The following is a 25288-nucleotide window of genomic DNA, read 5'->3' as shown; positions in this document are numbered from 1 at the left end:
TCCCTGAGTTCTCAAGAAGCAGGATCCTGTGGCCTTGCTCCTGATTTTTCTCCCGGCTGCCTCTAGAGTTGCTGGGGGACCATTGTGACAGCATCGTCTGGAGAACCTCTTTGGGTCACAATGGGCAATACTGGACCACCCTCGGATGCTGCCTCGGAAGGAGCACGTGATTGTCCTCTGAGAGACCAGGGACAGAGGGAGCCTTGAGGGTCAGCCTCATGCCAAGTGCATTTTCTAAGACTCATTAGCTCCATGACACACCTCGAGGTAAGTACCCTATCTTCATTTCTGATCAGGAAACTGAAGCTCAAAGGAGCCCAGTTACTTATTCCAAGGTGACCCAGCCAGCAATTGCAGTCGTCAGATTCTCCTATAAAACATTTGACATCTTGATTCTCAGCTATTTTAGGTGACAAAATGATAGAAAAAGCAACAAACTTAGACGCTGAAAAACTGTGGTTTCATTAAAAAACAAAACAAAAAAAAACCCTTGAACCCTTGATGCATGTTTTCTAGAGGCTGACATGAGCAACTAGTTGTGAACTGAAGTGGTCTGGGAAGTCTTCCTGCAGGAGGAGAACCTGAGCCAGGGGTGCTGCACCTGAGAGGCTGGTCTCCAAGGATAAGGGAGGAGGGTGGGGGAGACATCTCTGCTCTGAGAGAAGGTAAGAAAGTCCCAGTTGACTAAATGGGGAGCTGAGAGCCTGGAGCTGAAGGTCAGAGAAGTGAGAGGTGTGTAAATCTCAGACAGTCTGAGGACAGGAAGGGATCCAGGAGAATAGTCAGGGCCAGGACAGTTGCAGAGGGCAGGAAAACTAATGTGGAGGACCGTGGCAGAGAGACAGAAGTGGGTTCCCAGACTTGAAAGAGGGGAGAGCCATGGCCTTACCAACTTACTGAGGGTGAGGAGAGGGGATTCCCATATCAGACAAACTGTAGAATGCAAAGGTTAATTCTGAGGCTCTCTCTGTTGCTCACTCTGTGCCAGCCTCAGGGCCTTTGCACCTGCTGTTCCAGCTGCCTGGAATGCTATTTCCTCAGGTACCCAAATATCTTTCTCTCACCTTTCTCAGGTCTTTGCTCAACTATGGTCTCAATGATGTCTTCCTTTTTATTTATTTGTTTTTTGATGTCTTCCTCCTTTGTAAAACTGCAACCCTCCCACCCTAAACTCTCATCCTTCTACCCACTGTGACTTTTGTTCCCACAGCACTTGTCACCTTCTACTTACTCTGAAATTTATGTCATTATATTATATATTGTTATCGTATATAATATTATATGTCACCTCCCCGCCTCACCCGCCCCCCATTATCGTCTCCACAAGAGGAGGGCCCCTCGAGGGCCCAGGTCCCTGCCAGGCCGCAGTAAGTGCCAAATGAATGATCATTCGTACCTTACTTTCCCTGGGGGCGGCCCTGGGGCTGAGCCTGTTTCCTACGACGTCACCAGCCCTGAGCCCAGTGCCTGGCGCACAGTAGGGAGTAAAAGGCAGCATAGTCCCGATGGGCACTTGCCCAGTCCCGTGTCTCCGCTCCCTTGCAGGTGGCGTCGCCTCCGGCAATGGCCGCGGGCGCTCTCCTGCCGAGCCCAATGGCCCGGCTAGACTTCCTTAAGGCCTCGCACTTCAAACTGGGGTCCGACTCGCGGCTGCACGTAGACGCCATGCACTCCACGATGCAACGACACTTCCCAGGCTACACGGGTGTCGCCCGCGTGCCGCCGTGCCAGCCGCCGCCCCGCGGGTCCTTCTTCCAGCAGGACGCGCGCTGGGCGGTGGAGGACCACGAGTCGGAGATGCACTGGGCGTTCGCGCCGCTCCCCACGCCGTCGAGGGAGCAGGAGCGGTCGCGGGAGCGTACGCCCGCCGTGCAGAGAAGCAACCTGCACATGCACGCGGACGCGCGCTCCCGCGCCCTCTTCTCCACCACGCGTGCTCACTTTGGTTGGCCAGCGTCGCCGGCGCGCGCCAGCGAGCAGATCCGCGGCGCGCGCCTCGTCTTCGACCGCGACTCGGTACCTCCAGGCGACCCAGCCAAGCTGCGCATCCCGCCCACCACGCACCAGGCACTCTTCAAGCCCCACGATGCGTGCCCGCAGCCCCGCGCGTCCTCTCGCCACCTCGGTGAGCGCTCACGCGCGCCCTGTGCGATTTGCTCAACCCAGAGGTTCTCAGGTTGGGCGAGAACTTTGCGCCCTCTCCCAGGGCACATTTGGCAATGTCTGGAGATCATTCTGGTTGTCACAGTGAGGGAGAGAATGCTACTGGCAAGAATGCTGCTAAACATCCTACCACGTACGGGCCAGCCACCCACAATAATTATCCAGCCGCAAAGGTCAATAGTAAGGGACTGAGAAATTCTGGAAGCTCCTTAAGCCTGTTTTTGTATCCATAGAACGGGCATATCTTAAATCTGTTCAGAGGTCTGTGTGGTGGGGAGAAGTCATGAATGCTGGTTTGGGGTCAGACAAATCTGCTGAGTGCCCCACCTCCACCCCCGGCCCGGCTGCCTTGGTACTTGTGTCCCTGTAAGAAAGCTGACCTCTCCTAGCATGCTTTTCTCATCCGAAAACGAGTGCAATCACAGGGCCCCACTTCACAGGAGCTGGTGAAGCAAAAAGAGCCCGGAGTGTATGATGCTAATGGCATATAGTGGGCACTCAACAGAATAGCTGGCACTTATGTGATGTGTCCATTCTGACTCCGGGAGAACTGCTGGTAGACATCACTAGTCAGAGTCCCTTCAGGCTGGGTTCAAGGATTGTCAGACCTGGATTTGACTCAGTTCTGGTTCTGAATTTCTGTGATTTCTAACCTCTCTGAGCCTCAGAGGGGCTGTGAAGTATGTGGAGATAATACCAGCTCCCAAATGAGCTGTAAAGTGCTTAACCTAGATGCCTTACTGCTACTGGGTAGTTATTCTTGTTATCCTTATTGTTATTTTGGGTGTTTGCCAGCAGCCCTCAGGCTAGGCTAGCCAGGACCGCCCAACTCCCCTTCCCAGGCCAGGTATCAAATTGCCCTAAGGCTGCAGGGACTCAATCCCATTCTCTCTCCTCTTTCCCATCCTTAGGGGGCCCTAACCCCCTCAGGTGGGACCACAGGACACACAATGCCGGGACCTCCTACCAGAGACAGTTCCGAGCCCTGGTGGGCCCACCTGCCTTGATGTATAAGAGGGTAAATCAAGGCTGGGCTGGTGCCTCTGGGGAAGGCAGTGATGGGGGCTGGGTGGCTTGGCCCTTCCCAGCCGTATCCACTCACAGGACTTCTCCAGCGTGGCACTAGGAGACTTCAAGACTGGCTATGGACCAATGTACTCGGAGCAGAAACAAGCCTACAGGCCCCAGGGTCTGCCCCCAGACAGGTACAAAGGGACAATAACCTCCCACCAAGACGGGGCAAAGGGCTCTCAGCGACATGTGTAGTGTGCCACCTAAGGCTCTAGGACCAATACTGCGCCTTTAAGGTCTCTGTCGCTCACAGGCAAGGCCCACTATTGTGCTAGATCTCCCATCATTAGCACTGCATGGCTTGGCCACTGGGAAGTCTACCATGTTCCCTTTTCCTGGGAATTGCAAGGGCCCAGATGGATCCCCACCTTATATGCAGGTATGACAAGGCTCAGGCCTCAGCCGACATCCACCGTGTGAATATTTGTCCTGGAGATGGCCTCTTCCATGACAAGACCACCAAGGCTGAGCACTTCTATGCCCGGGAACCAGGTGAGAGCCTGCCAGCTACTCTGCTCCTTGCTCCCACTACAGCCTCCTAGAGCTGCTCAGTACCTGCTCTGCCACTGGCAGAGCCTTTTGCTCTTCACCACGACCAGACTCCGGAGTCGCACATCCTGGAAGGAAATTGGTGCCCGGGCCCAGGCAGCCTCACCACCTCCATGCACTTCTTCTATGGCCAGGTCAGCCGGAAGTGGGGAAGGAGGCAAGAGTTATCAGGGAAAAGAGCTTCCCAAGCAGAATGAATAGTATGTGCAAAGGCCCTGAGGTAGGAGTTGGGATCTCCTGGATCTCTTTGAGTGATCTAGGTTAATCGCTTAACCACTCCGAGCCTCAGTGGCCCTGTCTGTAAAGTAAGAGAATATAACGCCCAGCGCCACCACGTAGGGCCCAGAGTACAGCGCCCAACTCTTCCCTCCAACCGGGCCTTGGGAGGTACCGGACATGGGAACTTCCCTGATGCCACGTGGTTCTACAGCCGCCACCCCCGGCCAAGCCATCCAGCCGCCACCAGCCTCATGAGAAACTGCGGAGTCATGTGACCTTAGGGGAGTCAAAGCTGCTCGGACAGTACTTCCAGACTTCCATGGGCACCGACTATTACCCCTTTGGGATGCAGCAGCCGCAGAAGGTGCTCAACCTCCACTGGCAGCGTAGCAGTCTGCCGAAGGGCCCAGGCGGTGAGCGCGGCCCCTCCCCGCATTCACCCTGGAAGGCCCCGCCCCTGGCTGGTTCTACCCCACCCACTGCCCGACTCTGGCTCCGCCTCCTGAAGGGCTAGATCTCAGTCCCATGGATCGAGATCCTAATTCTGCCCCTAAACCCTTCCCCCTCGCGGTCATGACCCCCACTCTGTTCCTCGTACCTCCACGGCGGCACCAAATCCCTGAACCACCATAGCCCCGCTCCATTCTTGTCAGACTCTGGCTCCGCCCCCTAACTCGCCAGCCTACCCTACCTGGCCCCGCCTCCTATAAATGTCTGCATTTGGCCCGCCCCTGACCTCCTCATCCCGCCGTGGCTCCTCCCTCCGTCCCCGTCTCCTCGCTCAGCCCCTGTCTCCTAATCTTATCCTTGGCTCCAAATTCAGCTCTGGCCTAGTCTTCTCCCTGAACCTTAACCCTACTCTTAATCTCGCACGTCTCTGTCCTCTGGGGCCTACTTCTCCCTCAGCCCCTCAGCTCGGTCACCACCCCGCCAAATCTCCAGAACCGGATTTTTTAACCATGAACCAGAAGATGCTGAAACCACACGGAACAGCTCGGGCCTCCACGACTAAGGAGATGCTACAGCGGGTGAGGGAGGGGAAGGGGTACCTCCCTAACCAGGTAACCCCCCAAATCAGTGTGGAGTTATCTCAGGATGCTTATACTGTCACCTCAGATTCAGAATTTGTATCAAGTCTGCTCAGAGCCACTTAAGTCACCCCAGGCTCAGGGTGATCTTAATGTCATCCTAGCCTCAAGGTCATCCCAAACTCACCCCAAGGTCATGTCAGGGTCAGCTTAGGGGCATCTTCGTAATACCAGCCATGGGTATACGTCAAGCTGAGAGGTTAGCTCAGAGTCACCTGGAGTCACCACAGCCTTGGGTTTCATTCCAGCCTCATCCCCATTTTCTCTCTGGCTTCTCATTCAGCTCCTAGGTCAGCCCAGACTGGGGCCCAACTTGCCCAATTCCCCAGAATGCATCACCAGGCTCTGATGCTCCCAGGGTGGTGCAAGGACCATGGGGTGGCCCAGGTGGGTCAGCCACCCTCCAGGCTGCCCTGCCAGGCTTCCCACCCTGACTCCACAGTGCAAGTATAGCCACATGGAGCCCCCACTGGGTAGACAGCGCTTCTTCTCAACTCAATACAAGGACCAGTTTACCTTCAAGTACCAGGGCCCAGCAGTGCTGAGATTGAGCAACTTCCAGGAGAGCCATGTGCCACTGGGCTCCTCTCATCAGTGGGGCTGTGGGGGTGGGAAGGTAGACCCTCAGGCTCCCCAGATCCCTATTTACCCATGCCCTAGCCAGAAATAAACACCACCTTCGCAACATCCCACCCCTCGCCATCAGTCAGCCATGACAGAGTATGATTGGAGGAATGGGGGCTCTGACTCCATTGAGAAGACTCTGAATAGACACTTCTGTGGACGTTGGAGGTTGTCTCACTTTGAGCAGGGAGGCCATGCCAGCTTGTGCAAAGGCTTGGCAGTCACACAGTGTAAGGTGTTCAGGTGCCGTGACAAGTTCTGAATGACATAGAGAGGATGGGGTCAGTGTTCAACAGAAGCAGTATGGTGAGGGGTTGAGAATGCAGGCTCCTGGGGCTGCATGACTCCTCCATGTTCTGGATACTAGCCATAGGCCGGTCATTTATCCCCTCTGAGCCTCAGCTTGCTCATCTGTAAAATGGGTATAAATAGTAGCTCATATTAGAATGTTATAAATGAGAAATGTGCACATGTGTCACTGTGTGTGGCTGGGGGTCAAAGAGGGAGAGAGCTTCCCTTCTGAGGATGAAGATGAGTAGAGGAGAGGAGGAGAAAGGTGTGGGAAGGAGATTTCAATCATCGAGAAGGGGTTATGGGGAGTATGGAGGGGTGGACATGCTAAGAGTGGTTCAGCAATTTCCTCCATTGTGGGCAGAGGCTGGTTGGGCAACTGGCCCCCAGGTCAGAACTGACAAAATCCTTGAGAACATGATGAGGTCCAAGAGGATAGGTGTCCAGCCAGCAACAACATAAAAAGGGTGGCGAGGAGGAGGATGGGGTGGGGCCCTGAAGTCCGTGGGGGACCCTGTTTAGCAAGCATGTCAAGGACGAGTACCTTGGACAGCGCCCCATCTTGCAGGTCTGGGGTCGGATGAGAACACCACCAAGAAGCCAGCTCAGTCTGGGATAAAATGGGTCATGGCCAGGGCCTGCCTCTATAGGCTGTTGAGAATTGGTTTCAAATAATATAACTCCCTGACCCTGTAGTCAGATCTTCAAAGATCAAGACCCCCAATCCCATGGGCCACTAAGAGCCAACCTCAAACCTGGCCAAGAGCCCTTTCCCCTTGGGCAGCAGTTCTGTGAGGCCAGGTTGTCATTTCCACGGAGAGAACAGGAGTCCGGCTTTGGGTCCTACAGGAACAAGATGGCCCTTTTGTTTGCACTCCTGGTATCCATGTTGACCATAAAAGGATCTGCTAGCTGCAAACACCTCTTCCGCTTGCTTCCTCTAAAGATGAACGTGAATGATACTCTCCTGAATTGGTTCATGATAAACCAGTATTTCTCAATCTTGGTACTATTGACATTTTGGACAAGATCATTCTTTGTTGTCAGAGGCCAGGCTGTGTTGTGCATTGTAGGATGTTTAGCACCATCCCTGACCTCTAACCATTACATGCCATTAGCACACTCCCTCTCCTCCTCCCAGTTGTGAAAACTCAAAATGTCTCTAGACATTGCCAAATGTCCCCTGGGGGGGGGAAGTGTGTGGGAGAAAGATTGTCCCAGGTTGATAAACACTGCAATTAACTTGCCCTACAATGATTCCCAGGACAAGAGCAGGCTCTTCTGATGAAGCTGTTCTGCTCGTTGATCAGAGTACTCCTGCCTGCCAGGTAGCTCAGAAAGCTTGCTTTGGTATTCAGTTCCATGTAGCTCCAGTTGCAGGAATAGATATGCTCCTGTGTTCCAGGAATGGTTTAAAGCAACCCAGACAACCAGGTGAGAAACAGTAGGTAGGAGTTACAAAGAGGCAAATTTTAGCACAACTTGAAGCATTTTCTAGCAATGGAACTGACCAGCCCTGAGGTTGGTCACCAAGAAAGAAGAGAAACCTTACTGCAAATGTTGAATCAGTGCAGAAAGACATACTCATAACGACTCCGGATATACTTTATGGACTTGTGTCGATCCCTCCTATATCCCATTCACCTTCTAAAAAAGGCATTTTCTGTGAACTATTTCCTGTAAAACCAAAAAGGCTTATGATATATGATGAATAAAATAGGATTAAATGTGGGAAAACTGATTATTTGTTAAAGGAAAACAACTCTGTCAAGGAAAGCGGGGCATCTTTCCCCAACTCTTTATATAGGAATTTAAGGAACACTCTGATTGGCCCATTTGAGTCATATGTACAATCATGAACCAATCCCTGTGCCAGGAGAGATGGAATGCTGTGAATGGATGGCCCAGCTCACTCGTCTACACCAAGTGATTTGATTCTCCAATCATAGGAGAATCTTTAGGTCTGGGACCCAACCTTGGTGGATTCTGTCTCTAACAACAGGCCTGTGCCTGCCCTTCACTTTAGCAACTCTCTTGCCCCAAGTTACAATCCGGAAGATGGAAAGACAGCTAATAGGCTCTTCCTAGTGAGGATAAGTGTATCCTTTAAAGACAGAGAGTGTTCAGGGTTTGAGAGCAGCCTGGGGCATCAAGGACACCCCACCCGGTACTCTGATAATCCCAATCTTATCTCTTATCTCTTTCCTAGCTTCCTCTTTTAGCTTGGGGCAGAGGATTCAGCTCTGACAAATCTCACAAAATTGAGTAGATGATAATCTTTGTTTATATTCCAACATCTTGATATTTTTCTCCAAAGCCCCTCAAGCCACCAGTCTCAGGAAAGACTCATGGTTAGAGTCCCAAAATAAAATAGGCAACAATTTAATCAGCCATTTTTCTTCCACATGATAGAGATTTCCAGTTTTCTGAGGAGGACTCTTATAGAGCTGAGATACACCTAGACAGGTTGTGCGCTGAACAAATCTTGGGAGCCCTATTCACTTCATTTTTTAAAAAATTTTTTTCCAAATGTTTATTGGTAATTTAGGCTTTATTCATAAACAGAATCTTACTATCTTCTCTTTCACTGTTTCTGAATAAAAGTAATTCCTCAGCCTTTTCTATTTGCATATATTCATGCTCTTACATCTTTGCTTGTATTATATGTTACAAACCCTATGTAATAATTTGTTATTTAACATTTAAGACAACTTATGGTGGTCCTGGTATACAGAAAATTTGGTTAATATGTAGTAAACCATATTTGCCTTTTATTGTATTCTTTCAGAATCTGTTGCCATTATTTAAGAGGATTTACTCATCCTGATCCTGTCTATATTTTCTTCCAATAATTTCATGACTTACTTTATTTACATTAACATCTGTATTATATCTGGATTATTGTTGTAATAAAGCGCCATGTCCAGCAAGTGGTAAATCCTGCCACGTGCAGCACGGCTCTGGAAAATAAACCTGAGTGGGAATGGTAGGAGATTAAGAAAAGAAAGAAGACAGAAAGCTGGGGTCGGGAGGGTCACCATCCACTGATGGTGGAGCAATGGCCCCTATTCGCTTTATACGTATGCAGTGGCCCTGGCCTTCCTCACCTTTGCTCAGTCAAATTCATATTTTATTTCCTTTAACACCCTTCTCTTTCCAGGTACTTATTTCTAAATTAGCCAAGACTGTCATGTATGCAAGAGACAGAAAGTAAAACTAGCTCGAATACCCAGGGAGTCGTTGGCTCATAGTATTGGAAAGAACAAGGCCTTCTGGCTTCAGGTATGGCTATAGCCAGAGCTGTCTCTCTAACTCTCATCTTTACATCCTAATGTAGATTGATTTCAGTCTGCAAACTGTCCTTCCAGACAACCAAGGAAGATGGCAGCAGGCAGAATGAGGTCCTATATATAGCTCATGATCCCAGAAGAAGAATGAGACATCCATTATGTCCTCATCATAGAGCTAATTATTGTGGCGAGGGGATAGGATTCTCTGATCGATAAGTGTAGATTGCATGGTACTGGGAGGCTATGTTAGAGACAGGTCCATTTGGAGTAGTGGATGGAGATCCACAAAGGGAAAGCCAGGTGCTGATAGAGATACTGGGCAGACAGAAACAACAATTGTCATTACCATTATTTGCAATAAAATCATCTAGGAGGTGGCAGGATGAGGAACCAGTGACATAATCCAGTTGCAACCTCGGATCTCTCAGATCTGCTGTGGGCTTTTCCACAAAGAGATAAACAACAGGTCTCAGGCCATAAGTTTAGCACAGATCTAGAAGGTTCAGGAAGGAAGAGAGAAGAATCTTGGAGGCCTGATTTGCCCAAGTCTGTATTCAAGGGTAAGTGGTGTCAAAACTCACCAGGCAGAGACCAGCAGAGACACACCTATAGTCAAAAAAAAAACAAAACCTTTTTTTAGCTTGCTCCAGCAAGGACCACATACTGGGGAACCATAGGGAACCTCTGTAAGAGGGAGTTGGAGGCAGAAGGGCATCTTATAGGACTCGGCCGTGTGCTGGGTAGTTTTAAGGAGAGTTGACAAGAGTAGAACAATTATAAGTTGGTGCTGTCAGGAAACGGAGCAGATCAGTGCTTTTTATCAAGTAGGATTGTGGAAGTGGAGTTGTCATTGGTAACAAGGGGCAGTCATTTGTGTTAGTCAGGAGGGGGGAGTGTGTATTCATTTTGTGGTTGCAGAGTGTCCTTGTCTCTGGCTTAGTGCAGACGTGGTCACAGAGTGGCCTTGAGTACGTTGTTTATATTCTGTGACTGTTGTTTATGTTCAGTGAAGAACATCACCGAGCTGGCCTGTTTTTCATTCCCTCTATGTGGGGCTCTGTGTCTCCAGGTAAAGTTTGCCCAGAGTCCTTCCCAATCTCAGATCAGGCTTCCCCCGGGAATCATCACTTCAGGGAGCATCAGGCACAGTGTGACGGTAGTGAGTGACCCATCAACTGGGTAGGAGGAGGGAAACACTCAGGGACAGAATCTCCAACTTTTCCGTGGGAGCCTTAAAGGGAAACGTGGATTAGGATTAAGCAAAGATAAAGTTTGTAAATTGCAGGGCAGAGAGAGAGAGAGAGAGAGAGAGATTGATTTTAGGTGAGGGGGAGAGAATGATGTTTGGGTTTTTTTGAACAAAGACAGAGTCAGAGACATGGGCAGGAGTCAGAGACAGAGGAACAAGCAGAAAAGGTGACAGGACAGAGGCAAAAGGATTAAAGCGGAGAGAAATAAAGAAAAAGGAATAGATATATACCGACTGAGAGAGACAGGAACAGGGACGGAAGTAGGCACGGGCACAGAGAGAGACGGAGAGGGACAGAGAAAGGGATAGGCACAGGAGAGGGCAGGCGCGGCCGAGCGGTTGGCGCACAGCACAGACAAAGGGCCGGCCGCGCGGCCGGGGCGCCCGGGCCGGGACAAAGGCTGGCCCGGGGGAGGGCGGGGGCAGAGATGGCGACGGCCGCGGCGGGCGCGGGCGAACTACAAGTCCCAGCAGCTCCCGCTGCGGCCCTCGGCCAGCCCCTCTCGCTCCCCGGGAGCGCCTGGCGGGGCCGCTGGGCCGAGGGGGCCGCCGGCGGGGCTGGCGGGCGGGGGGCTGGCTGCGGGCCCCGGGGGCGCCGGCGGGCGCGGCGGGCCGGGCAGGGGCGAGGGGCGCCGGGTGAGTGTCCCCGCGAGCGAGTCGGCGGGCGGGGCCCTGGGTGAGGGCTGGCGGGGGGTCCTGGCAAGGGGCGCGACCCGGGGCGACCTCTGTGCACTGCCCGCTCCGCGCGCCGCCCGCTCCGGCCCGGGAGAGCGGGGTCGCGGCGCGATGCGAGGGGCCGAACGGCCCGCGGGCCTAGTGCGCCCAGTCCACTTCTGCGGCCCCCGGAGAGGGCCCGGCCGGAGCTGGGCGCCCTAGATCGGGAGGGATAAGGCAGGGAAAACCTCTCAGCGTGGGGTCGGGAGTTCAGGACACCCCTTCCCCCTGGAGGCGACCCAGACGCCCTCCCCCCAGGCACCCAAGAGGGCCCCTAGGCATTGTTCTTCCCATTCTGAGCCTGGGGTCGGGGTTTCAGGAGGCCCTTCCTCAAGAGGGGGATGCAGGGGTTCCCTCTGTCCTCCAGGACCCCACTTATTCTTCTCACTCTCCAGTCTTGGGGGTCCAGAGTTCTGGAAGATCCTTCCCCAGGAGGTGATCCAAGGATTCCCTGCCCCCCAGGAACCCAGGAGGGGACCCAGGCGTTGTTCCCCACCCTCCAACCTTGGGTTCTGGATGGAAGAGGTGATCCAGGAACTCATTGTCCATCATTCGCTTACCCACTCCCAGCTATGGGGTTGTGGCCCAGGATGTCTCCCTCCACAGAAGGAAAGGTCCCCTGTCTCCCAGGAAGAGATCTATCTGCTGGCCAATCTCCCCCAGTGCCCAGCCATGGGGTGGGTTACTCAAGGCATCACCTCCCATCAGGTAATCCTGAGCTCCTCTTGCTCCCTAAAAGGGGTCCCAGCTATTGTTTTCCACCACCTCCTTGCCTCCTGCCTGGAATTCAGGATCTTTCCTGAATTTTGTCCTCTCCAGAGGGGACAAAAAGTGTCCTGACATGCATCCCCATTCTCCGGCCATGGGGTCAGTCACTCAGGAATCTCCCCTTCCTAGGAGGTGGCCTAGGGGTCCCTCCAATCACCCAAGAGGGGCCCCAGGTACTATTTTTGCCCAGCCCTCAGCTAGGGATTAGAATTCGGGCTCTTCTATCCAGCTGGGCAACAGGTATACTGACACCTGCCCCGATTGTCCTGGCTATGGGATCCATGGATCCCCTGCCCCCACGGGTCCCACATATTATTTCCCCACCTCCCTCTCTAGCTTTAGGAACTGGCATTTGGGAACACAGGTGTTTGGGCAGTTGCTTTCACCCTAGAACTGTGAAGTCTGGCATTCTGGTGGTCTCTTCCCCAGGAAGCAAGCCAGGGGTGCCCCTGAGCTCCCCTAAGAACCCAAGAGGACTAGCAGATGTGGTTTGCCCCCCGCCCTTATCCCTCAGATACAGGCTGCTCAACTCAGGATACTGCCTCTCTAGGAGGTGAGCCAAATCCCCTTCCTTACCAGGAACTCCCACATATGCCACCCTTGACTATGGGACAGGAATTCAAACCGTGTACTTAGCAGCAAGCACAGGAACCAAGACACCCACCCTCTTCCCCACGAAGTAGGAACCTAGGACTCTCTCTCCTCCACAGGACCCAAGCTTCCCACGAGAGGAGGAGTCCAGGATGGAGAGAGGGGCAGAGCCATGGAGTTGGGTACTGGAGACCTCTAGTGCCGGGTCCCATGACTTCCGTCCAGGTGTGGGGCTGAGAAGGGAGGGGCCCCCATGTCCCACTAGGATCCTTCTCCCTGCCCAGGGTGAGTCACAAATCTCCCTGTGGTCTGAGGCAGGAAAAGGACCCATGCGGGAGTTCAGAAGTGGGTTCTGAGGCACAGCCTGGCCCCCTATCCAATCTCTGTTCACTTTCCAAAAGAGACTCCGCCTGCCTCCTAAAACCTACCTCCACCCACCCTGTCCTCATCCTGCAGATCCTGCCCCAGAAGCAGCTGGCACTTCCACACCTAGGATGCGGCGCTCGGTCCTGGTCAGGAACCCAGGCCACAAAGGCCCAAGACCCACTTATGAAAAGCTTGACTCAGACTCAGAAGACCTGGACCCCAACCCAGAAGAGCTTGATCCGATTTCTGAAGACCCACATCCTGACCCAGAAGACCTCAACACTGTCTCTGAAGACGCAGACCCCAGCTCTGAAGATCTGGAGCTGGTCTCCGAGGATCTGGACCCTGATGTGGAAGCACCCAGCTCCATTTCCGGGAACCGTGACTCGGATCCCCAAGATCTCGATCCCATGTCGTCGAGTTTTGATCTCGATCCAGACGTCATCGGCCCTGTCCCTCTGGTTCTCGACCCTAACAGCGACACCCTCAGCCCCCCAGAAGCCCCAGACCTAGACCCCCTCTCATCCAGCCTCACTGCCACCCCGGAGGGTCTGACCACCAGCCCCGCGGTGCTCCCCGCACCTGCCAGCCCGCCCCGACCCTTCTCCTGCCCTGATTGCGGGCGAGCCTTCCGCCGCAGCTCAGGGCTGAGTCAGCACCGCCGCACCCACAGCGGCGAGAAGCCCTACCGCTGTCCCGACTGTGGCAAGTCGTTCAGCCACGGCGCCACGCTTGCCCAACACCGGGGCATCCACACGGGCGCGCGGCCCTACCAATGTGCGGCATGCGGCAAGGCCTTCGGCTGGCGCTCCACACTGCTGAAGCATCGCAGCAGCCACAGCGGCGAGAAGCCGCACCACTGCCCGGTGTGCGGCAAGGCCTTCGGGCACGGCTCGCTGCTGGCGCAGCACCTGCGCACGCACGGTGGCCCGCGACCGCACAAGTGCCCGGTGTGTGCCAAGGGCTTCGGGCAGGGCTCCGCGCTACTGAAGCACCTGCGCACGCACACGGGGGAGCGGCCCTACCCGTGCCCGCAGTGCGGCAAGGCCTTCGGGCAGAGTTCAGCGCTGCTGCAGCACCAGCGCACGCACACAGCGGAGCGCCCCTACCGCTGTCCCCACTGCGGCAAGGCCTTCGGCCAGAGCTCCAACTTGCAGCACCACCTACGCATCCACACAGGCGAGCGCCCCTACGCCTGTCCCCACTGCTCCAAGGCCTTCGGGCAGAGCTCGGCGCTGCTGCAGCACCTGCACGTGCATTCCGGAGAGCGCCCCTACCGCTGCCAGCTCTGCGGCAAGGCCTTCGGCCAAGCCTCCAGCCTCACCAAGCACAAGCGGGTGCACGAGGGGGCCGCCGCTGCAGCCGCTGCAGCTGCCGCCGCCGCTGCTGGCCTGGGGCTCAGCCCTGCTTCGATGTTGAGGCCCGGGCAGGTCTCCCTCCTCGGGCCTGATGCTGTCTCTGTGCTCGGCTCTGGCCTGGGCCCCAGCTCAGGCCTGGGCCCTGACCCTGGCTCTATGCTGGGCTCCCTCCCCAAACCTGGCCCCAAAGCTGGCCCTGGCGCCAGATCTACCCCCACCCCTGTTCCTGTCAAGGCTTCTGACCCTAAGCCTGGTCACGATTCCAATCCTGACCTTGTGGCCAGTCCTGACCAGGTATCTGTCCACAGCCCAGACCCAGATCCTGTGCCCAGCCCCGACCCCAACCCTGAGACCCACCCTGACCCTAGCTCTCCCACTCATGACAGCCCAGCTCTCCCTCTTGGTGAGAGTCCTGAGTGGGTGCAGGAGCGAGGTGCACTGCTGGGGCCCGATGGCTAAAGGGGAGGCTGGCACCCACAGGGTCTGGGGAAGTTGTGTGTTGTGCAGTTAGTAAAATCCTCCCACTGCCTCCTGGCTCTGTTTCATGGTTCTCCTGTTTCTCTTTTTCCCCTAATGCACAGCCCTTTGGGAGATGGGAGGGTGCGGCCTGAGCTAGCCATACTCCCCAAATGTCCTGGCTTCCCCTTGACGTCCTCCGGGCTTCTGAGCTTCCCCAACAAGGCCTCGCACTGGTCCATCCCAGGAGTCGCTCTGTTCCTCCAGACCTGGTCACCCTTGTCAGGAGCAGACTTACCCTGCAGGCGGTCTGAGCAGCATCCCTTCCCTTTGGTTTTTCCAAATGGTGGGACTCGTGGCGTGTTGAAAGTAGTGGGCTGATAATGGAGGCTGATACCATGTGGGCAGTCCTGCCCCATCTGCTCCCCTAACTTACCCCTTGCCCTTCAAAGCACACATTATAGGTACTGGACAAAGGGAGGTTGCCCATTTATGCATTCAACAGATACCTGTTGATTGCTCAGGTCTCAGCCAGAAGCAAGATAACCATGGCTTTAGGCCTGGCAGAGCTTACAGATACCAAATTTGGAAACATTTAAAAAGTGTATGTACATTCTAGAAGTATACAGGACTTCTGTTTTAGGTCTGGGAGAGCTTTCCTGAGGAAAGACTATATAATCCCAATAACCACTAATTTAATCATCGGCATTATTTGCCTAGCCTTGTGCTATGCTCTTGCATTTTATCATTTAATTCTTTCAATAGTTCCACAAAGCAGGGAACTGTGATTGAGCATCCTTATTTTGCAAATGAGGAAACGGAGGCACATGGAGTTTCGCGGACTCTTTGAAAGACAGAGAAGTGGCGGTTGGCAGTGCCTAGATTTAAAAACCTGGATTGTCTGTCTGCCCTCCAGAGCCTGTGTTCTTAACCATTACGCTCTAGGGCAAGAGTCTGAAAAGGCACTGGGGCCATTAAGAGATGATCTGGGGAGGAAGCAGGGGAAGACCAGAGGGCCCTGGTAGACTGGTGGGGAGTTTGCTTGTCGTCCCAGAGAAATGTGAAGCCACCTGCAGGTTCTGGCAGAGAACTGATATGAATTGTTTTCTGAAGCTGTTCTTGGCTGCTGGGTGAAGAGTGGAATGGAGGGGGTCAAGACTGGGAGCCTATATGAGGAGGTTACTGCAGTGGTCCAGGTGACTCTGGGCTGAGAGCCATAAAAGTGGGAATAAGTGATCTTCTTTGGGATATAATTAGAAAACGAAATAAGATTTGCTGATAGGTCATACAGAAGAGAGGGGCAGAAGCAGAAGGGGTTGAGATTAACCCTGGGATTTCTGGTAGGATGGAGGGGAACAGCCCTTAGATAGGATGTAGGGACATCACCAGATATTGCGGAAGGTAAGGGGTCAAATACATGGAAGCCAAGAGGTTGGCATTAGACGCGGGCGTGACGGAGCCAGGACGGAGACAGTCCTACATTGGCACGCTCAGAGCCAGCCCATCCCCAGAATCGTGTCTGCCGTCGGTGCTAGGATCTCGCGACTTCCCGCAAGTCGCCCGCGGAGGGACGCCTGCGCACCGCTAGGCCGATGTTGTCGTGGCGCAGGGGGCGGGACAGGATCTGGTCACGTGTCTCCAAAGGCGCTCTGATCACGTGACTCTGGGCTCAAGTCAGCTGATAAGCGAGGGTTTGAAGCGGCACCGCGAGGCGGAGAGGCCGCAGTGACAGCGGCGGGCGCTGGGACCCCGGCTGCTCCGCCGCGCCCGCTGGCGTCCGGCGCTCCCCGCCCCGGTATGGCAACCCCCGTGGGCTCGCGCGGCTCAGGTGAGAGTGCGGACGCCCCCGTGGGCTGCGGGAGGGCATGCAGCCAGCCAGCCAGCTCCGCCGGCCTGGGGCGCAGGAGCTCCTAGTTTCCCTTTCCCAAACTCTGGTGTTGATCTCCAGCTTTCCCGCAGTGGAGATTTGGGCAGAAGGCTCATAGAACTTGGGTGGCGGATGGGCACCAGCTTCTCCCACTTCGGAGTGGTGAGACTCCCGACTGCCCTTCCTAGACCCAGGCTCTGCTCGGAGTTCCTAAACTCAGACAGCAGGCAGGCCGCCTGCTTCTTTGACACAGGGCTGCGAGGTTCCGTTCTGAGCCTAGATTCCGATTGCTCAGCATTGCTGGAACTCAGCTGGCACCAGCTTTTCCAACTCGCACGTGAGACTCCCAGAAGGCAAATGCTCAGCTTCTCTAAATTCAGGCAGAGGGCTCGGGGAATTGCCTCCTCGAGCCTAGACGCCTAACTCAATTTCAGATCGCTCAGTCCAGCTCCAGCTTCTTCAGTCTCCGTCTCTAATGGGGGAGCTTGGAGAAAGACCCCTTGTGTTTTTCTTCACTTCTTGAGCTGGCTGGAGACACCTGAAAGATGTCACAGCTGATGGAGTCTGGGGTGGGTTAGCTATGATCCTAGCTAGGGAAGCAGGCCCGCCTTCTGGCTTCTGTCCAGCGGTCCTGTAAACAACCACAATAGCATCCAAGCTCCAAAGGGACCAGCCAGGAGCTGGCCCTCCCTGCAGGACAGGTTCTAACAGTGTCCACAGTCATCTCGGTGACAGTGCCAGGCAGTAGGCCAGCCAGGCCCTGGAAAGAAGCTGGGTTCTCCCAGTGGGGGTAGTGGGGGTGTGTCAGGGAGAGTTCTGGGCTGCTGTAACCAGCGCTGACCCCAGCAGTTGCTGAAACCTTAGACCTTCCTCTTAGGCTGGTCAAGATTGAAGGGAACAAGCAGTGCTTAGGACAGTATTCATTTGCTGAAGAATTACTGAGGCTCAGGCGGAACCGCTTTGCCTCACTTCATTCTTGAGGCACTTTCAGAGTTTCAGCCTCAGGGGAAGACTTTTTTCTCCCTCTACTCTTCAGGAGGAGACTGAGACTTAGAAAGGTGCCTGGAGTTCCCCAACCTGGAAGCAGCAGGTCCGGGATTTGGTCCTAGGGCTGTGTGATTTCCAGGAGCTGGCAGCTTTAATGAAGATGTCATATTAGCTCATAAACTCCCAAATGGGCAGTGCTATAACATCTGCTGGTGCACAGTGAGTCTTCGGCTCTGCATTCTCTTATTATTACCATCACTGTCAGTCTCTCCTACTCCAGGCCTGTGGCTTGTGAGAGTGTCAGCTTAACAGGCCAGGTCATGATGAGTGGAAAGTTTATTCTTTGGGCGCTTATCCAGAAAATACCAGAATGTAGCTGAGTTCCATGTTCATGTGTGGAGGCTGGATTTGGGATGGGCCCAGGAGCCTTGAGTGCACTGTGAAAAACCAGTGGAGGCAATTCATTCTCTCCCCACAAATCCATGACAGGAACGATGATGGAATGTCCTGACATTCTTACCAGGTACCAGCTCCTGTGATAAACACTTTGTAAGCATCAGATCCTCAGCTTCTTGATGAGAGATGCTATTGTCCCATTTTGCAGATGAGAAACAGACTCAGAGAGACCAAGTGCCCTGCCCAAGCCGGTGAGCATCAGGGTCAGAAATCAGTCCCGGCCCTTTTGAGTCCCAAACCCAAATTTGTAATCTGAGCAGCATTGCTGTGTATATCCATAAAATGTTGCAGATTTTCAGAATTTCTTAGATCTCCCAGAGTTCTTTCTTAGCTGGAACATGGGACCTGCCTCCCCTGTTGGCAGTGGACCTGCCCGGGCCTGGTTCCCACTGATCTCTCCCATTCCCCCAGAGACTGAGCACCTCCTGACCCCCAGCCCCGGATATGGGACCCAGGCGGGGACTTTGCCAGCGCCTCCAACCCCTCTGGAAGAGGAAGACCTCCGCCGCCGTCTCAAGTACTTTTTCATGAGTCCCTGTGACAAATTTCGGGCCAAGGGCCGCAAGCCCTTCAAGCTGATGCTGCAAGTAGTGAAGATCTTGGTGGTCACTGTGCAGGTGAGACCTTCGGGGGCCCCATAAGAACAGCACCTGCGACTGCTGTTTTCCTAGAAGGAGAGTCTGGGAGTTGGAGCCTTGTCCTGACCCTGCAGCAGCATAATGACAGTAGTGAAAATGGCAGTAATCAATCAGGAAGCCCTCTGAGCTTTGTATGTGAGCAGCCCCTTTTAACCTCACACATGCCCTCCGAGGTCCCAGCAACTTCTGTCGCCCCCAGGTGAGGCAGCTGAGAGGCTCAGAGAGGCTTAGGGACTTGTCCAAAGTCACACAGCAACCAAGTGTTAGGAGCTGCTGGCACTTGAACTCAGGCAGTCTGATGCCATGTTGACTCAAAAAGAGAACTAACCCAGTAGCTGAACAGATAGTTGACCTCCTTCCCATGCCAGGCCCTATGCTAGGATTTGGAGACCGTAAGATGAATCAGACCCAGCCTCTGCTGAGGAGCTTCTGGTCTGGTGCTGCGACTTTGGCTATGTTACTATGCTTCTAATTTCCCCTTAGTCAAGGGACCCAGCAGTGGTTCTTACCCTGTAGGTTTGGGTTTAGCACGGAAGTTGGCATCTGATACACATTTAGTGAACGTTAGTTGCTGCTGAGAGATATATAAGTGCCCACTGTGTGCTGGGCATTGGGAACAAACGGTGGGCACGGAAGACGGGGACATATGCCCTCATGGAGTGGGCGCTCTTTTTCCTCTTCCTCCACTCATGCACTGAGGAAGCCCCATCCCAGCAACATCGACCCCCCATCATCCCACCAGCTCATCCTGTTCGGGCTCAGCAACCAGCTGGCAGTGACATTCCGGGAGGAGAACACCATCGCCTTCCGCCACCTCTTCCTTCTGGGCTACTCTGATGGGGCAGATGACACCTTCGCAGCCTATACTCGGGAGCAGCTCTACCAGGCTATCTTCTACGCCGTGGACCAGGTACGAGCAGCCAGGAGCAGGTTGGCAGGTGGGAAGATCAGGGGAGTGCAGGTGGGGCTGATGGACCTTCCCCTTCTCTGCCCACAGTACCTGATACTCCCTGATGTGTCACTGGGCCGCTACGCATATGTGCGGGGCGGGGGTGGTCCCTGGGCCAATGGCTCAGCCCTGGCCCTCTGCCAGCGGTACTACCACCGGGGCCACGTGGACCCAGCCAACGATACCTTTGACATCGACCCAATGGTTGTCACTGGTGAGTAGATAAAGTGGGGCTGAGCTCTTGGGGCCTCCCCGCTGCTGGGATTAAAATCCCAGCTCTGCCCCTCACTCATCTGGGAGATGGGCTGTCCTGAGCATCAGTGATGTGAAGTATGCAGTATGTTTAGAAGAATGCTTGCCGTGCAGAAAGAACTGGGCATTATGTTTTAATATCATGAATTCACTAAACACTCGGGGGCCCACAGAGCGCTAGGCCCTAGGGTCTGCAGAGGGAACAGACAGACCAGGCCCTACCCTGGGTGGACACGGGGAACAAACAGTAAATGTTCAAGTATCAAGTGGGAAGTGAATCAGGGAAGTCTGCCATCCGGGACTCTGGGGAGACCTGCCTGTGCCTCCCCCATCCCAAGTGTCCCTTCTCTGACTCCCTGTCCTCAGACTGCATCCAAGTGGATCCCCCCGAGAGACCCATTGTGCCCCCTCGTGATGATCTATCGCTGTTGGATGGCAGCGCCAGTTACAAGAACCTCACGCTCAAATTCCACAAGTACTGCCTGATGGAGGGGGCCACCCCAGGGCTGGGCAGAGGGTGGGGGAGGCAGGATGCCATGTGTCCTTGGGACTCCCCCGGGAGCCACTTCCCCACAGGCCGGGGCAGGGGTGGGCTGGGCTCGTGTCTGCTGAGTGAGCACTTCCACTGCCAGCTGCAGAGTCAGCGTTGGGCAGGAGCGCGGGCACTCTGGGGCCTGAGGGAGCTGCGGAGCCCCTTCCCCTTCACTAGACTCTTCCCCTTCAGGCTGATCAACGTCACCATCCACTTCCAGCTGAAGACCATTAACCTGCAGAGCCTGATCAACAATGAGATCCCAGACTGCTACACCTTCAGTGTCCTAGTGAGCCCATGGTGTTCAGGCCGAGGGTGTGGAGCCACCAGTGATGAGGGGCAGGGGGTGGTGCCACAGGGTTCTTGAGCTCCAGGGCTGGGGACCCTTGGCCAAGGGCAGCATGGGAGTGATGGGGAAGCTGGGGCCAGACAGACCACCTGTCATGCGGGTCTGGGAGCCTAGGCCTGCCAAGGCTTACTCTGCACCCCACCGCAGATCACATTTGACAATAAGGCACACAGCGGGCGTGTCCCCATCAGCCTGGAGACTCAAGCCCACATCCAAGAGTGTAAGCACCCCAGCGTCTTCAGGCACGGTGAGCCCTCAAGCCCCAGACCAGCGCCAACCAGGGACCCTGACCCGCCTGGGGATTCCCAAGCCCCAGACCAGCACTGACAGAGCTTCCGGCTCACCCAGAGTAGCCCATGAGCCTGCTGACCAGCCAAAACTTGCCCTACAGCCCCCTAGGCTTGGCCTCACAAGGCTTTGAGCCACCCTGGCCCAACCCAAGGCCCCCTCCCCCACAGGAGACAACAGCTTCCGGCTCCTGTTTGATGTGTTCGTGATCCTCACCTGCTCCTTCTCCTTCCTGCTGTGTGCCCGCTCCCTGCTCCGTGGCTTCCTACTACAGAATGTGAGAGCCACCCCAATGTCACATGTGCCCAATCCAGCCTTTGCCCAGCTCTGGGGCCATAAAGGCCAGGGGTGGCTCGAGGCTCCCATGCCTGGAGAGGGCCTCACTCCACCTGCCTCCTGCAGGAGTTTGTTCGGTTTATGTGGCAGCAGCGGGGACGGGTTATCAGCCTGTGGGAGCGACTGGAATTTGTCAACGGCTGGTACATCCTGCTGGTCACCAGTGACGTGCTGACCATCTCAGGAACGATCATGAAGATTGGCATCGAAGCCAAGGTGGGTCCTGCCCACACCCTGCCCAGGGCAACATCCCCTGGAATGGGCGGCTAGATGGAGTTGACACTGCTCCCGCCCCTAGAACCTGGCCAGCTACGACGTCTGCAGCATCCTCCTGGGCACCTCGACACTGCTCGTCTGGGTCGGCGTCATCCGCTACCTTACCTTCTTCCATAAGTACAACGTGAGCCTCGTGTGCGCAGCCTGGGCCCTCCTTCCAGGTGGTGGCCACATGTTGCCTGCTTCCTACCCCGCTAAGTTCATACACGTGTGGCAATCATCAGCCCCTGCAGATGGCCTGTCACAAGTCTCTTAGCCCTGTACCTGCCCACCCCAGATGTACCTGTCACTATACTTGGGCAGGGGCCATGCGAGCCTGCCCCTTCATAGCCACCTAGCTGAGTCCAGTCATGGCATGCCCTTGGGCCCCCTCAGCCCCATGCCGCTCATTCTAGGCTCCCCTAGCCACGCCCTCGGACAGGCCCTGACTGCTCCACCCCATATGCACCACCGACCCCAGTTGTGGCCATGCCATCATTGGGCCCCCATCTGCCCTACTGCAGATCCTCATCGCCACACTGCGGGTGGCCCTGCCCAGCGTCATGCGCTTCTGCTGCTGTGTGGCTGTCATCTACCTAGGCTATTGCTTCTGTGGCTGGATCGTGTTGGGGCCCTATCACGTGAAGGTAGGGACTGGCTGGGGCCAGAGCTGATGGTGGGTGCTTATGACTCACAGTTGAGGGGTCTCTGGGCCCCCTCCCCTGAGCCCACTTCCTAAGCCCTCTGGTTTATCTCTCATTGACCTGGCCACACTGAACGACTCAGCTTGACCCCTGGTAACTTAACCAGCATGTCTGCAGCAGTTCTGCCCACTGTCTCCTCTGTTCTAGCATTGACCTTATGACATCGTCATTGACACAGTGACCCCCAAGTGACCCCATCATGACTGATGATATTCTGCACTCTGACCCCCAGTAACCCTGGCACTGACCCTATGACCTTGTCATTTTACAGTGACCCCCAGGTGGTCCCATTGTGACTACTGGTCCACTGTACCCTCTGACCCCTAGTGCCCCATCCTGCCCCCAGCCATGCTCACGGCTCCCTCTGTCTCAACCCCACTGACCTTGCTGCCCGGCCGCAGTTCCGCTCACTGTCCATGGTGTCGGAGTGCCTGTTCTCGCTCATCAACGGGGACGACATGTTCGTGACGTTCGCAGCGATGCAGGCGCAGCAGGGCCACAGCAGCCTCGTCTGGCTCTTCTCCCAGCTCTACCTCTACTCCTTCATCAGTCTTTTCATCTACATGGTGCTCAGCCTCTTCATCGCGCTCATCACGGGTGCCTACGACACCATCAAGGTTAGCCACGCAACCCCTCCACCGCGCGACCAACCGCACTCACAGCTCTAACTTGGGCTCCAGGTCCCTTGGAGTGGGCCATGGCAGGGTCCTGGGGAACATGCCGGGGGAGGGGTGCAAGGAGAGAAGGATTCGGGGAATGAGAGACTCTGCGAAGCCAAAGGAGAGAGTGGCTTGGAATTGTGGAGCATAGGTGGGCCTGATGTCGTCATGGTCACAGCTGGCTCATTCTCAGTTTGATCAAGGCAGGGCTCTATGCAGGTAGGATTCCTGCGTCTGCTTTTACCAACAGGGACACCAGGCCATAAAGTTTCACTGACTTGCCTGAAGTCAGCTACTAAGTGATGAAGCCAGGTTCAACCCAGGACTGTCTGAATATTGAAGCCCTGCTCTTTAGCCTTCTGTTCTGTGGGGTGGCCTTGGTGGGGGCTGTTTGGGTCTGGGGAACTGTAGCGGTCCTGCAAGGCTGTGGAGATCTGAGGAGAGCAGGGAGTCGGAGAAGAACATGGAGGTGGCAAGGAGACAGGATTCTTTTAGCCAACATGTCTGAGGGCCTATCGTGGGCCAAGCCCTGTGCTGGGCACCTGGCATCTAGGAAATGAGGAAAGGTGTACACAGTCTGTCCAAGCCCAGTGGGCAAGAGGATGATGCATGGACAGAAGTGTGGTGAACCACTGGTGAGAGATATGAAGGAAGTGTGGAAGGTTACTGTGGGATCCTCTGCTTTAGACTGGTATTAGGGTGAGTCCATGAAGGCTTCTAGAATGTGCTGTCTAATACTAGTTCCTAACCACATGGGACTGTTTACATTTTGATTTAAATGAAAATGAAATACTTATCCAAATTCATTTCCTCACTCACATCGTTCACATATTAAAGGCCCAGAAAACAATGTGGCTGGCTAGTAGCTACCAGATTGGACAGCACAGAACCAAACATTTTTATCATCTCAGAAAGTTCTAGGTTGAAGAGATGGGAACTCAAGGAAGGGAGCATCAGGGTGAAGAAACAGCCAAAACAAAGACCTATTAGCTAGAAAGAACTTTGGGAAGAGATGGCTCCTTCACAAGGTAGGGAGGGCCTTTCAGTCTCTTGCTGAAAGCCACACTATTCAGATGACTGGGGATGTAGATGTGACACCAACTGACCAAGATTCAGGTTGTGCACATATTCAGGGATCAGAGAAGTTCTTTCAGGAAGAAAACCATAAGGAACAACAGGTGGTGGACACAGCAAGTGCAAAGGCCCAGAGGTGGGAGCCTGCTTGCAGCGAGGAGATCCAGATGGCTGGAGAAGAGGTGGAGCCAAGGGCAGATCTCAAGGGGCCCCTTTTGGCTGGTTCACCCCATATCTCTCCTCAGCACCCGGGCGGTGCCCTCGCGGAGATGAGCGAGCTCCAGGCCTACATCGCGCAGTGCAAGGACAGCCCTACCTCCGGCAAGTTCCGCCGCGGGAGTGGCTCAGCCTGCAGCCTCCTCTGCTGTTGCGGCAGGTTCGAGTTTTGGTTAGGATTGGGGGCTGAGGGAAGGGGAGTTGCCAGAGGTCACGGCTGCCTTCTGCTACGGCTGCCTTCGGCCCCAGCTGACACTGCCCCTCCAACAGGGACGCCTCGGAGCATTCGCTGCTGGTGAATTGACTCGGATCGGGACAGCCACTGGACATTAGCCCCAGGACCTGGGACTGTGGAGATCCGCTCTTATTTATTTTTAGGGTTTGCTTTGAAGGACCGGCTCCCTACAGCGCCCTGTGAGGGCCTGGGTCAGTCGGGTTGGACACTGGGGTGGGATGGGTGTTCAATAAATGGGGGGAATAAAAAAACCTCGCTTACTCTTCTAGCGGGAGGGGCATTCCCCTAGCCAAATGGTCTTTGGCCCCTTTAAGGCGTTGCCACATTCAGTAGGTTCCACACGACCTTCCTAACAGGGTAGGGGGCGGGGCTTCCGTGCGCCCTGCAGCGAATAATTTAAAGGGGCCACACCTGAGGCGCTGGGCGGAACGCCAGCGGTGTTGGCGCTGAGTGGACCCTGTCTGCAGCCTCTGGGTGAGTCCGGGTCTCTGTCGCCCCCGAAGGGGCCATCCCTTCGGGGGTCGTTAGCGAGCCTTCGGCTTTCGCAAGATGTCCTCCGCTGATTCTCAGTAGCCCCCGACTCTGATGCTCCCTTCCCCCCAGTTCCCTGCAGATGTTTCCGCACCGGTAGCCAGGTGCACCCTGGGGTGGAAGAGGACTAGACCCCCATGAATTTCCCAAGTAATGTCTCAAA

General features: G+C 54.9%; 3 protein-coding genes across 18 annotated transcripts; all 3 read left to right on the top strand.

The window, feature by feature from the left end:
- The first annotated feature begins 1556 nt into the window (after positions 1-1556).
- Positions 1557-7753, top strand: SAXO5 (stabilizer of axonemal microtubules 5). Its single transcript, XM_039858259.1, has 8 exons — positions 1557-2125; positions 3075-3181; positions 3268-3368; positions 3614-3726; positions 3808-3917; positions 4214-4415; positions 4945-5030; positions 5533-7753. The coding sequence occupies exons 1-8, from the start codon at positions 1564-1566 to the stop codon at positions 5758-5760; spliced, it is 1509 nt and encodes a 502-aa protein (XP_039714193.1). The 5' UTR covers positions 1557-1563; the 3' UTR covers positions 5761-7753.
- A 3374-nt stretch (positions 7754-11127) lies between these two features.
- On the top strand, positions 11128-14875 carry ZNF358 (zinc finger protein 358). 12 transcript variants are annotated; one of them, XM_039858133.1, is made up of 4 exons: positions 11448-11966; positions 12456-12579; positions 12737-12799; positions 13074-14875. In XM_039858133.1, exons 2-4 carry the CDS (start codon positions 12510-12512, stop codon positions 14798-14800), a joined length of 1860 nt encoding a protein of 619 aa, XP_039714067.1. In that variant the 5' UTR covers positions 11448-11966; positions 12456-12509; the 3' UTR covers positions 14801-14875. The 12 variants fall into 12 exon arrangements, with proteins under 12 accessions (XP_039714071.1, XP_039714068.1, XP_039714065.1 ...); XM_039858134.1 differs by lacking the exons at positions 11448-11966; positions 12456-12579 and adding an exon at positions 11143-11180 and having other exon boundaries at positions 12737-12842; XM_039858131.1 differs by lacking the exons at positions 11448-11966; positions 12456-12579 and adding an exon at positions 11157-11180 and having other exon boundaries at positions 12737-12902.
- A 1591-nt stretch (positions 14876-16466) lies between these two features.
- MCOLN1 (mucolipin TRP cation channel 1) lies at positions 16467-24888 on the top strand. 5 transcript variants are annotated; one of them, XM_039858168.1, is made up of 15 exons: positions 16479-16625; positions 18175-18298; positions 18519-18724; positions 19488-19655; positions 19743-19908; positions 20313-20421; positions 20671-20767; positions 20975-21074; positions 21286-21392; positions 21518-21667; positions 21750-21851; positions 22231-22353; positions 22812-23027; positions 24389-24519; positions 24630-24888. In XM_039858168.1, the coding sequence occupies exons 2-15, from the start codon at positions 18256-18258 to the stop codon at positions 24661-24663; spliced, it is 1752 nt and encodes a 583-aa protein (XP_039714102.1). In that variant the 5' UTR covers positions 16479-16625; positions 18175-18255; the 3' UTR covers positions 24664-24888. The 5 variants fall into 5 exon arrangements, with proteins under 5 accessions (XP_039714113.1, XP_039714102.1, XP_039714092.1 ...); XM_039858158.1 differs by having other exon boundaries at positions 16480-16625; positions 18256-18298; XM_039858148.1 differs by lacking the exon at positions 16479-16625 and adding an exon at positions 16782-16826 and having other exon boundaries at positions 18256-18298.
- The last annotated feature ends 400 nt before the right edge of the window (positions 24889-25288 follow it).

Source organism: Pteropus medius, unplaced genomic scaffold, assembly GCF_902729225.1.
Source record: "Pteropus medius unplaced genomic scaffold, Ma_sr-lr_union100, whole genome shotgun sequence".
Classification (NCBI taxonomy): domain Eukaryota; kingdom Metazoa; phylum Chordata; class Mammalia; order Chiroptera; family Pteropodidae; genus Pteropus; species Pteropus medius.
This window is presented reverse-complemented; position numbering and strand designations above follow the sequence as displayed.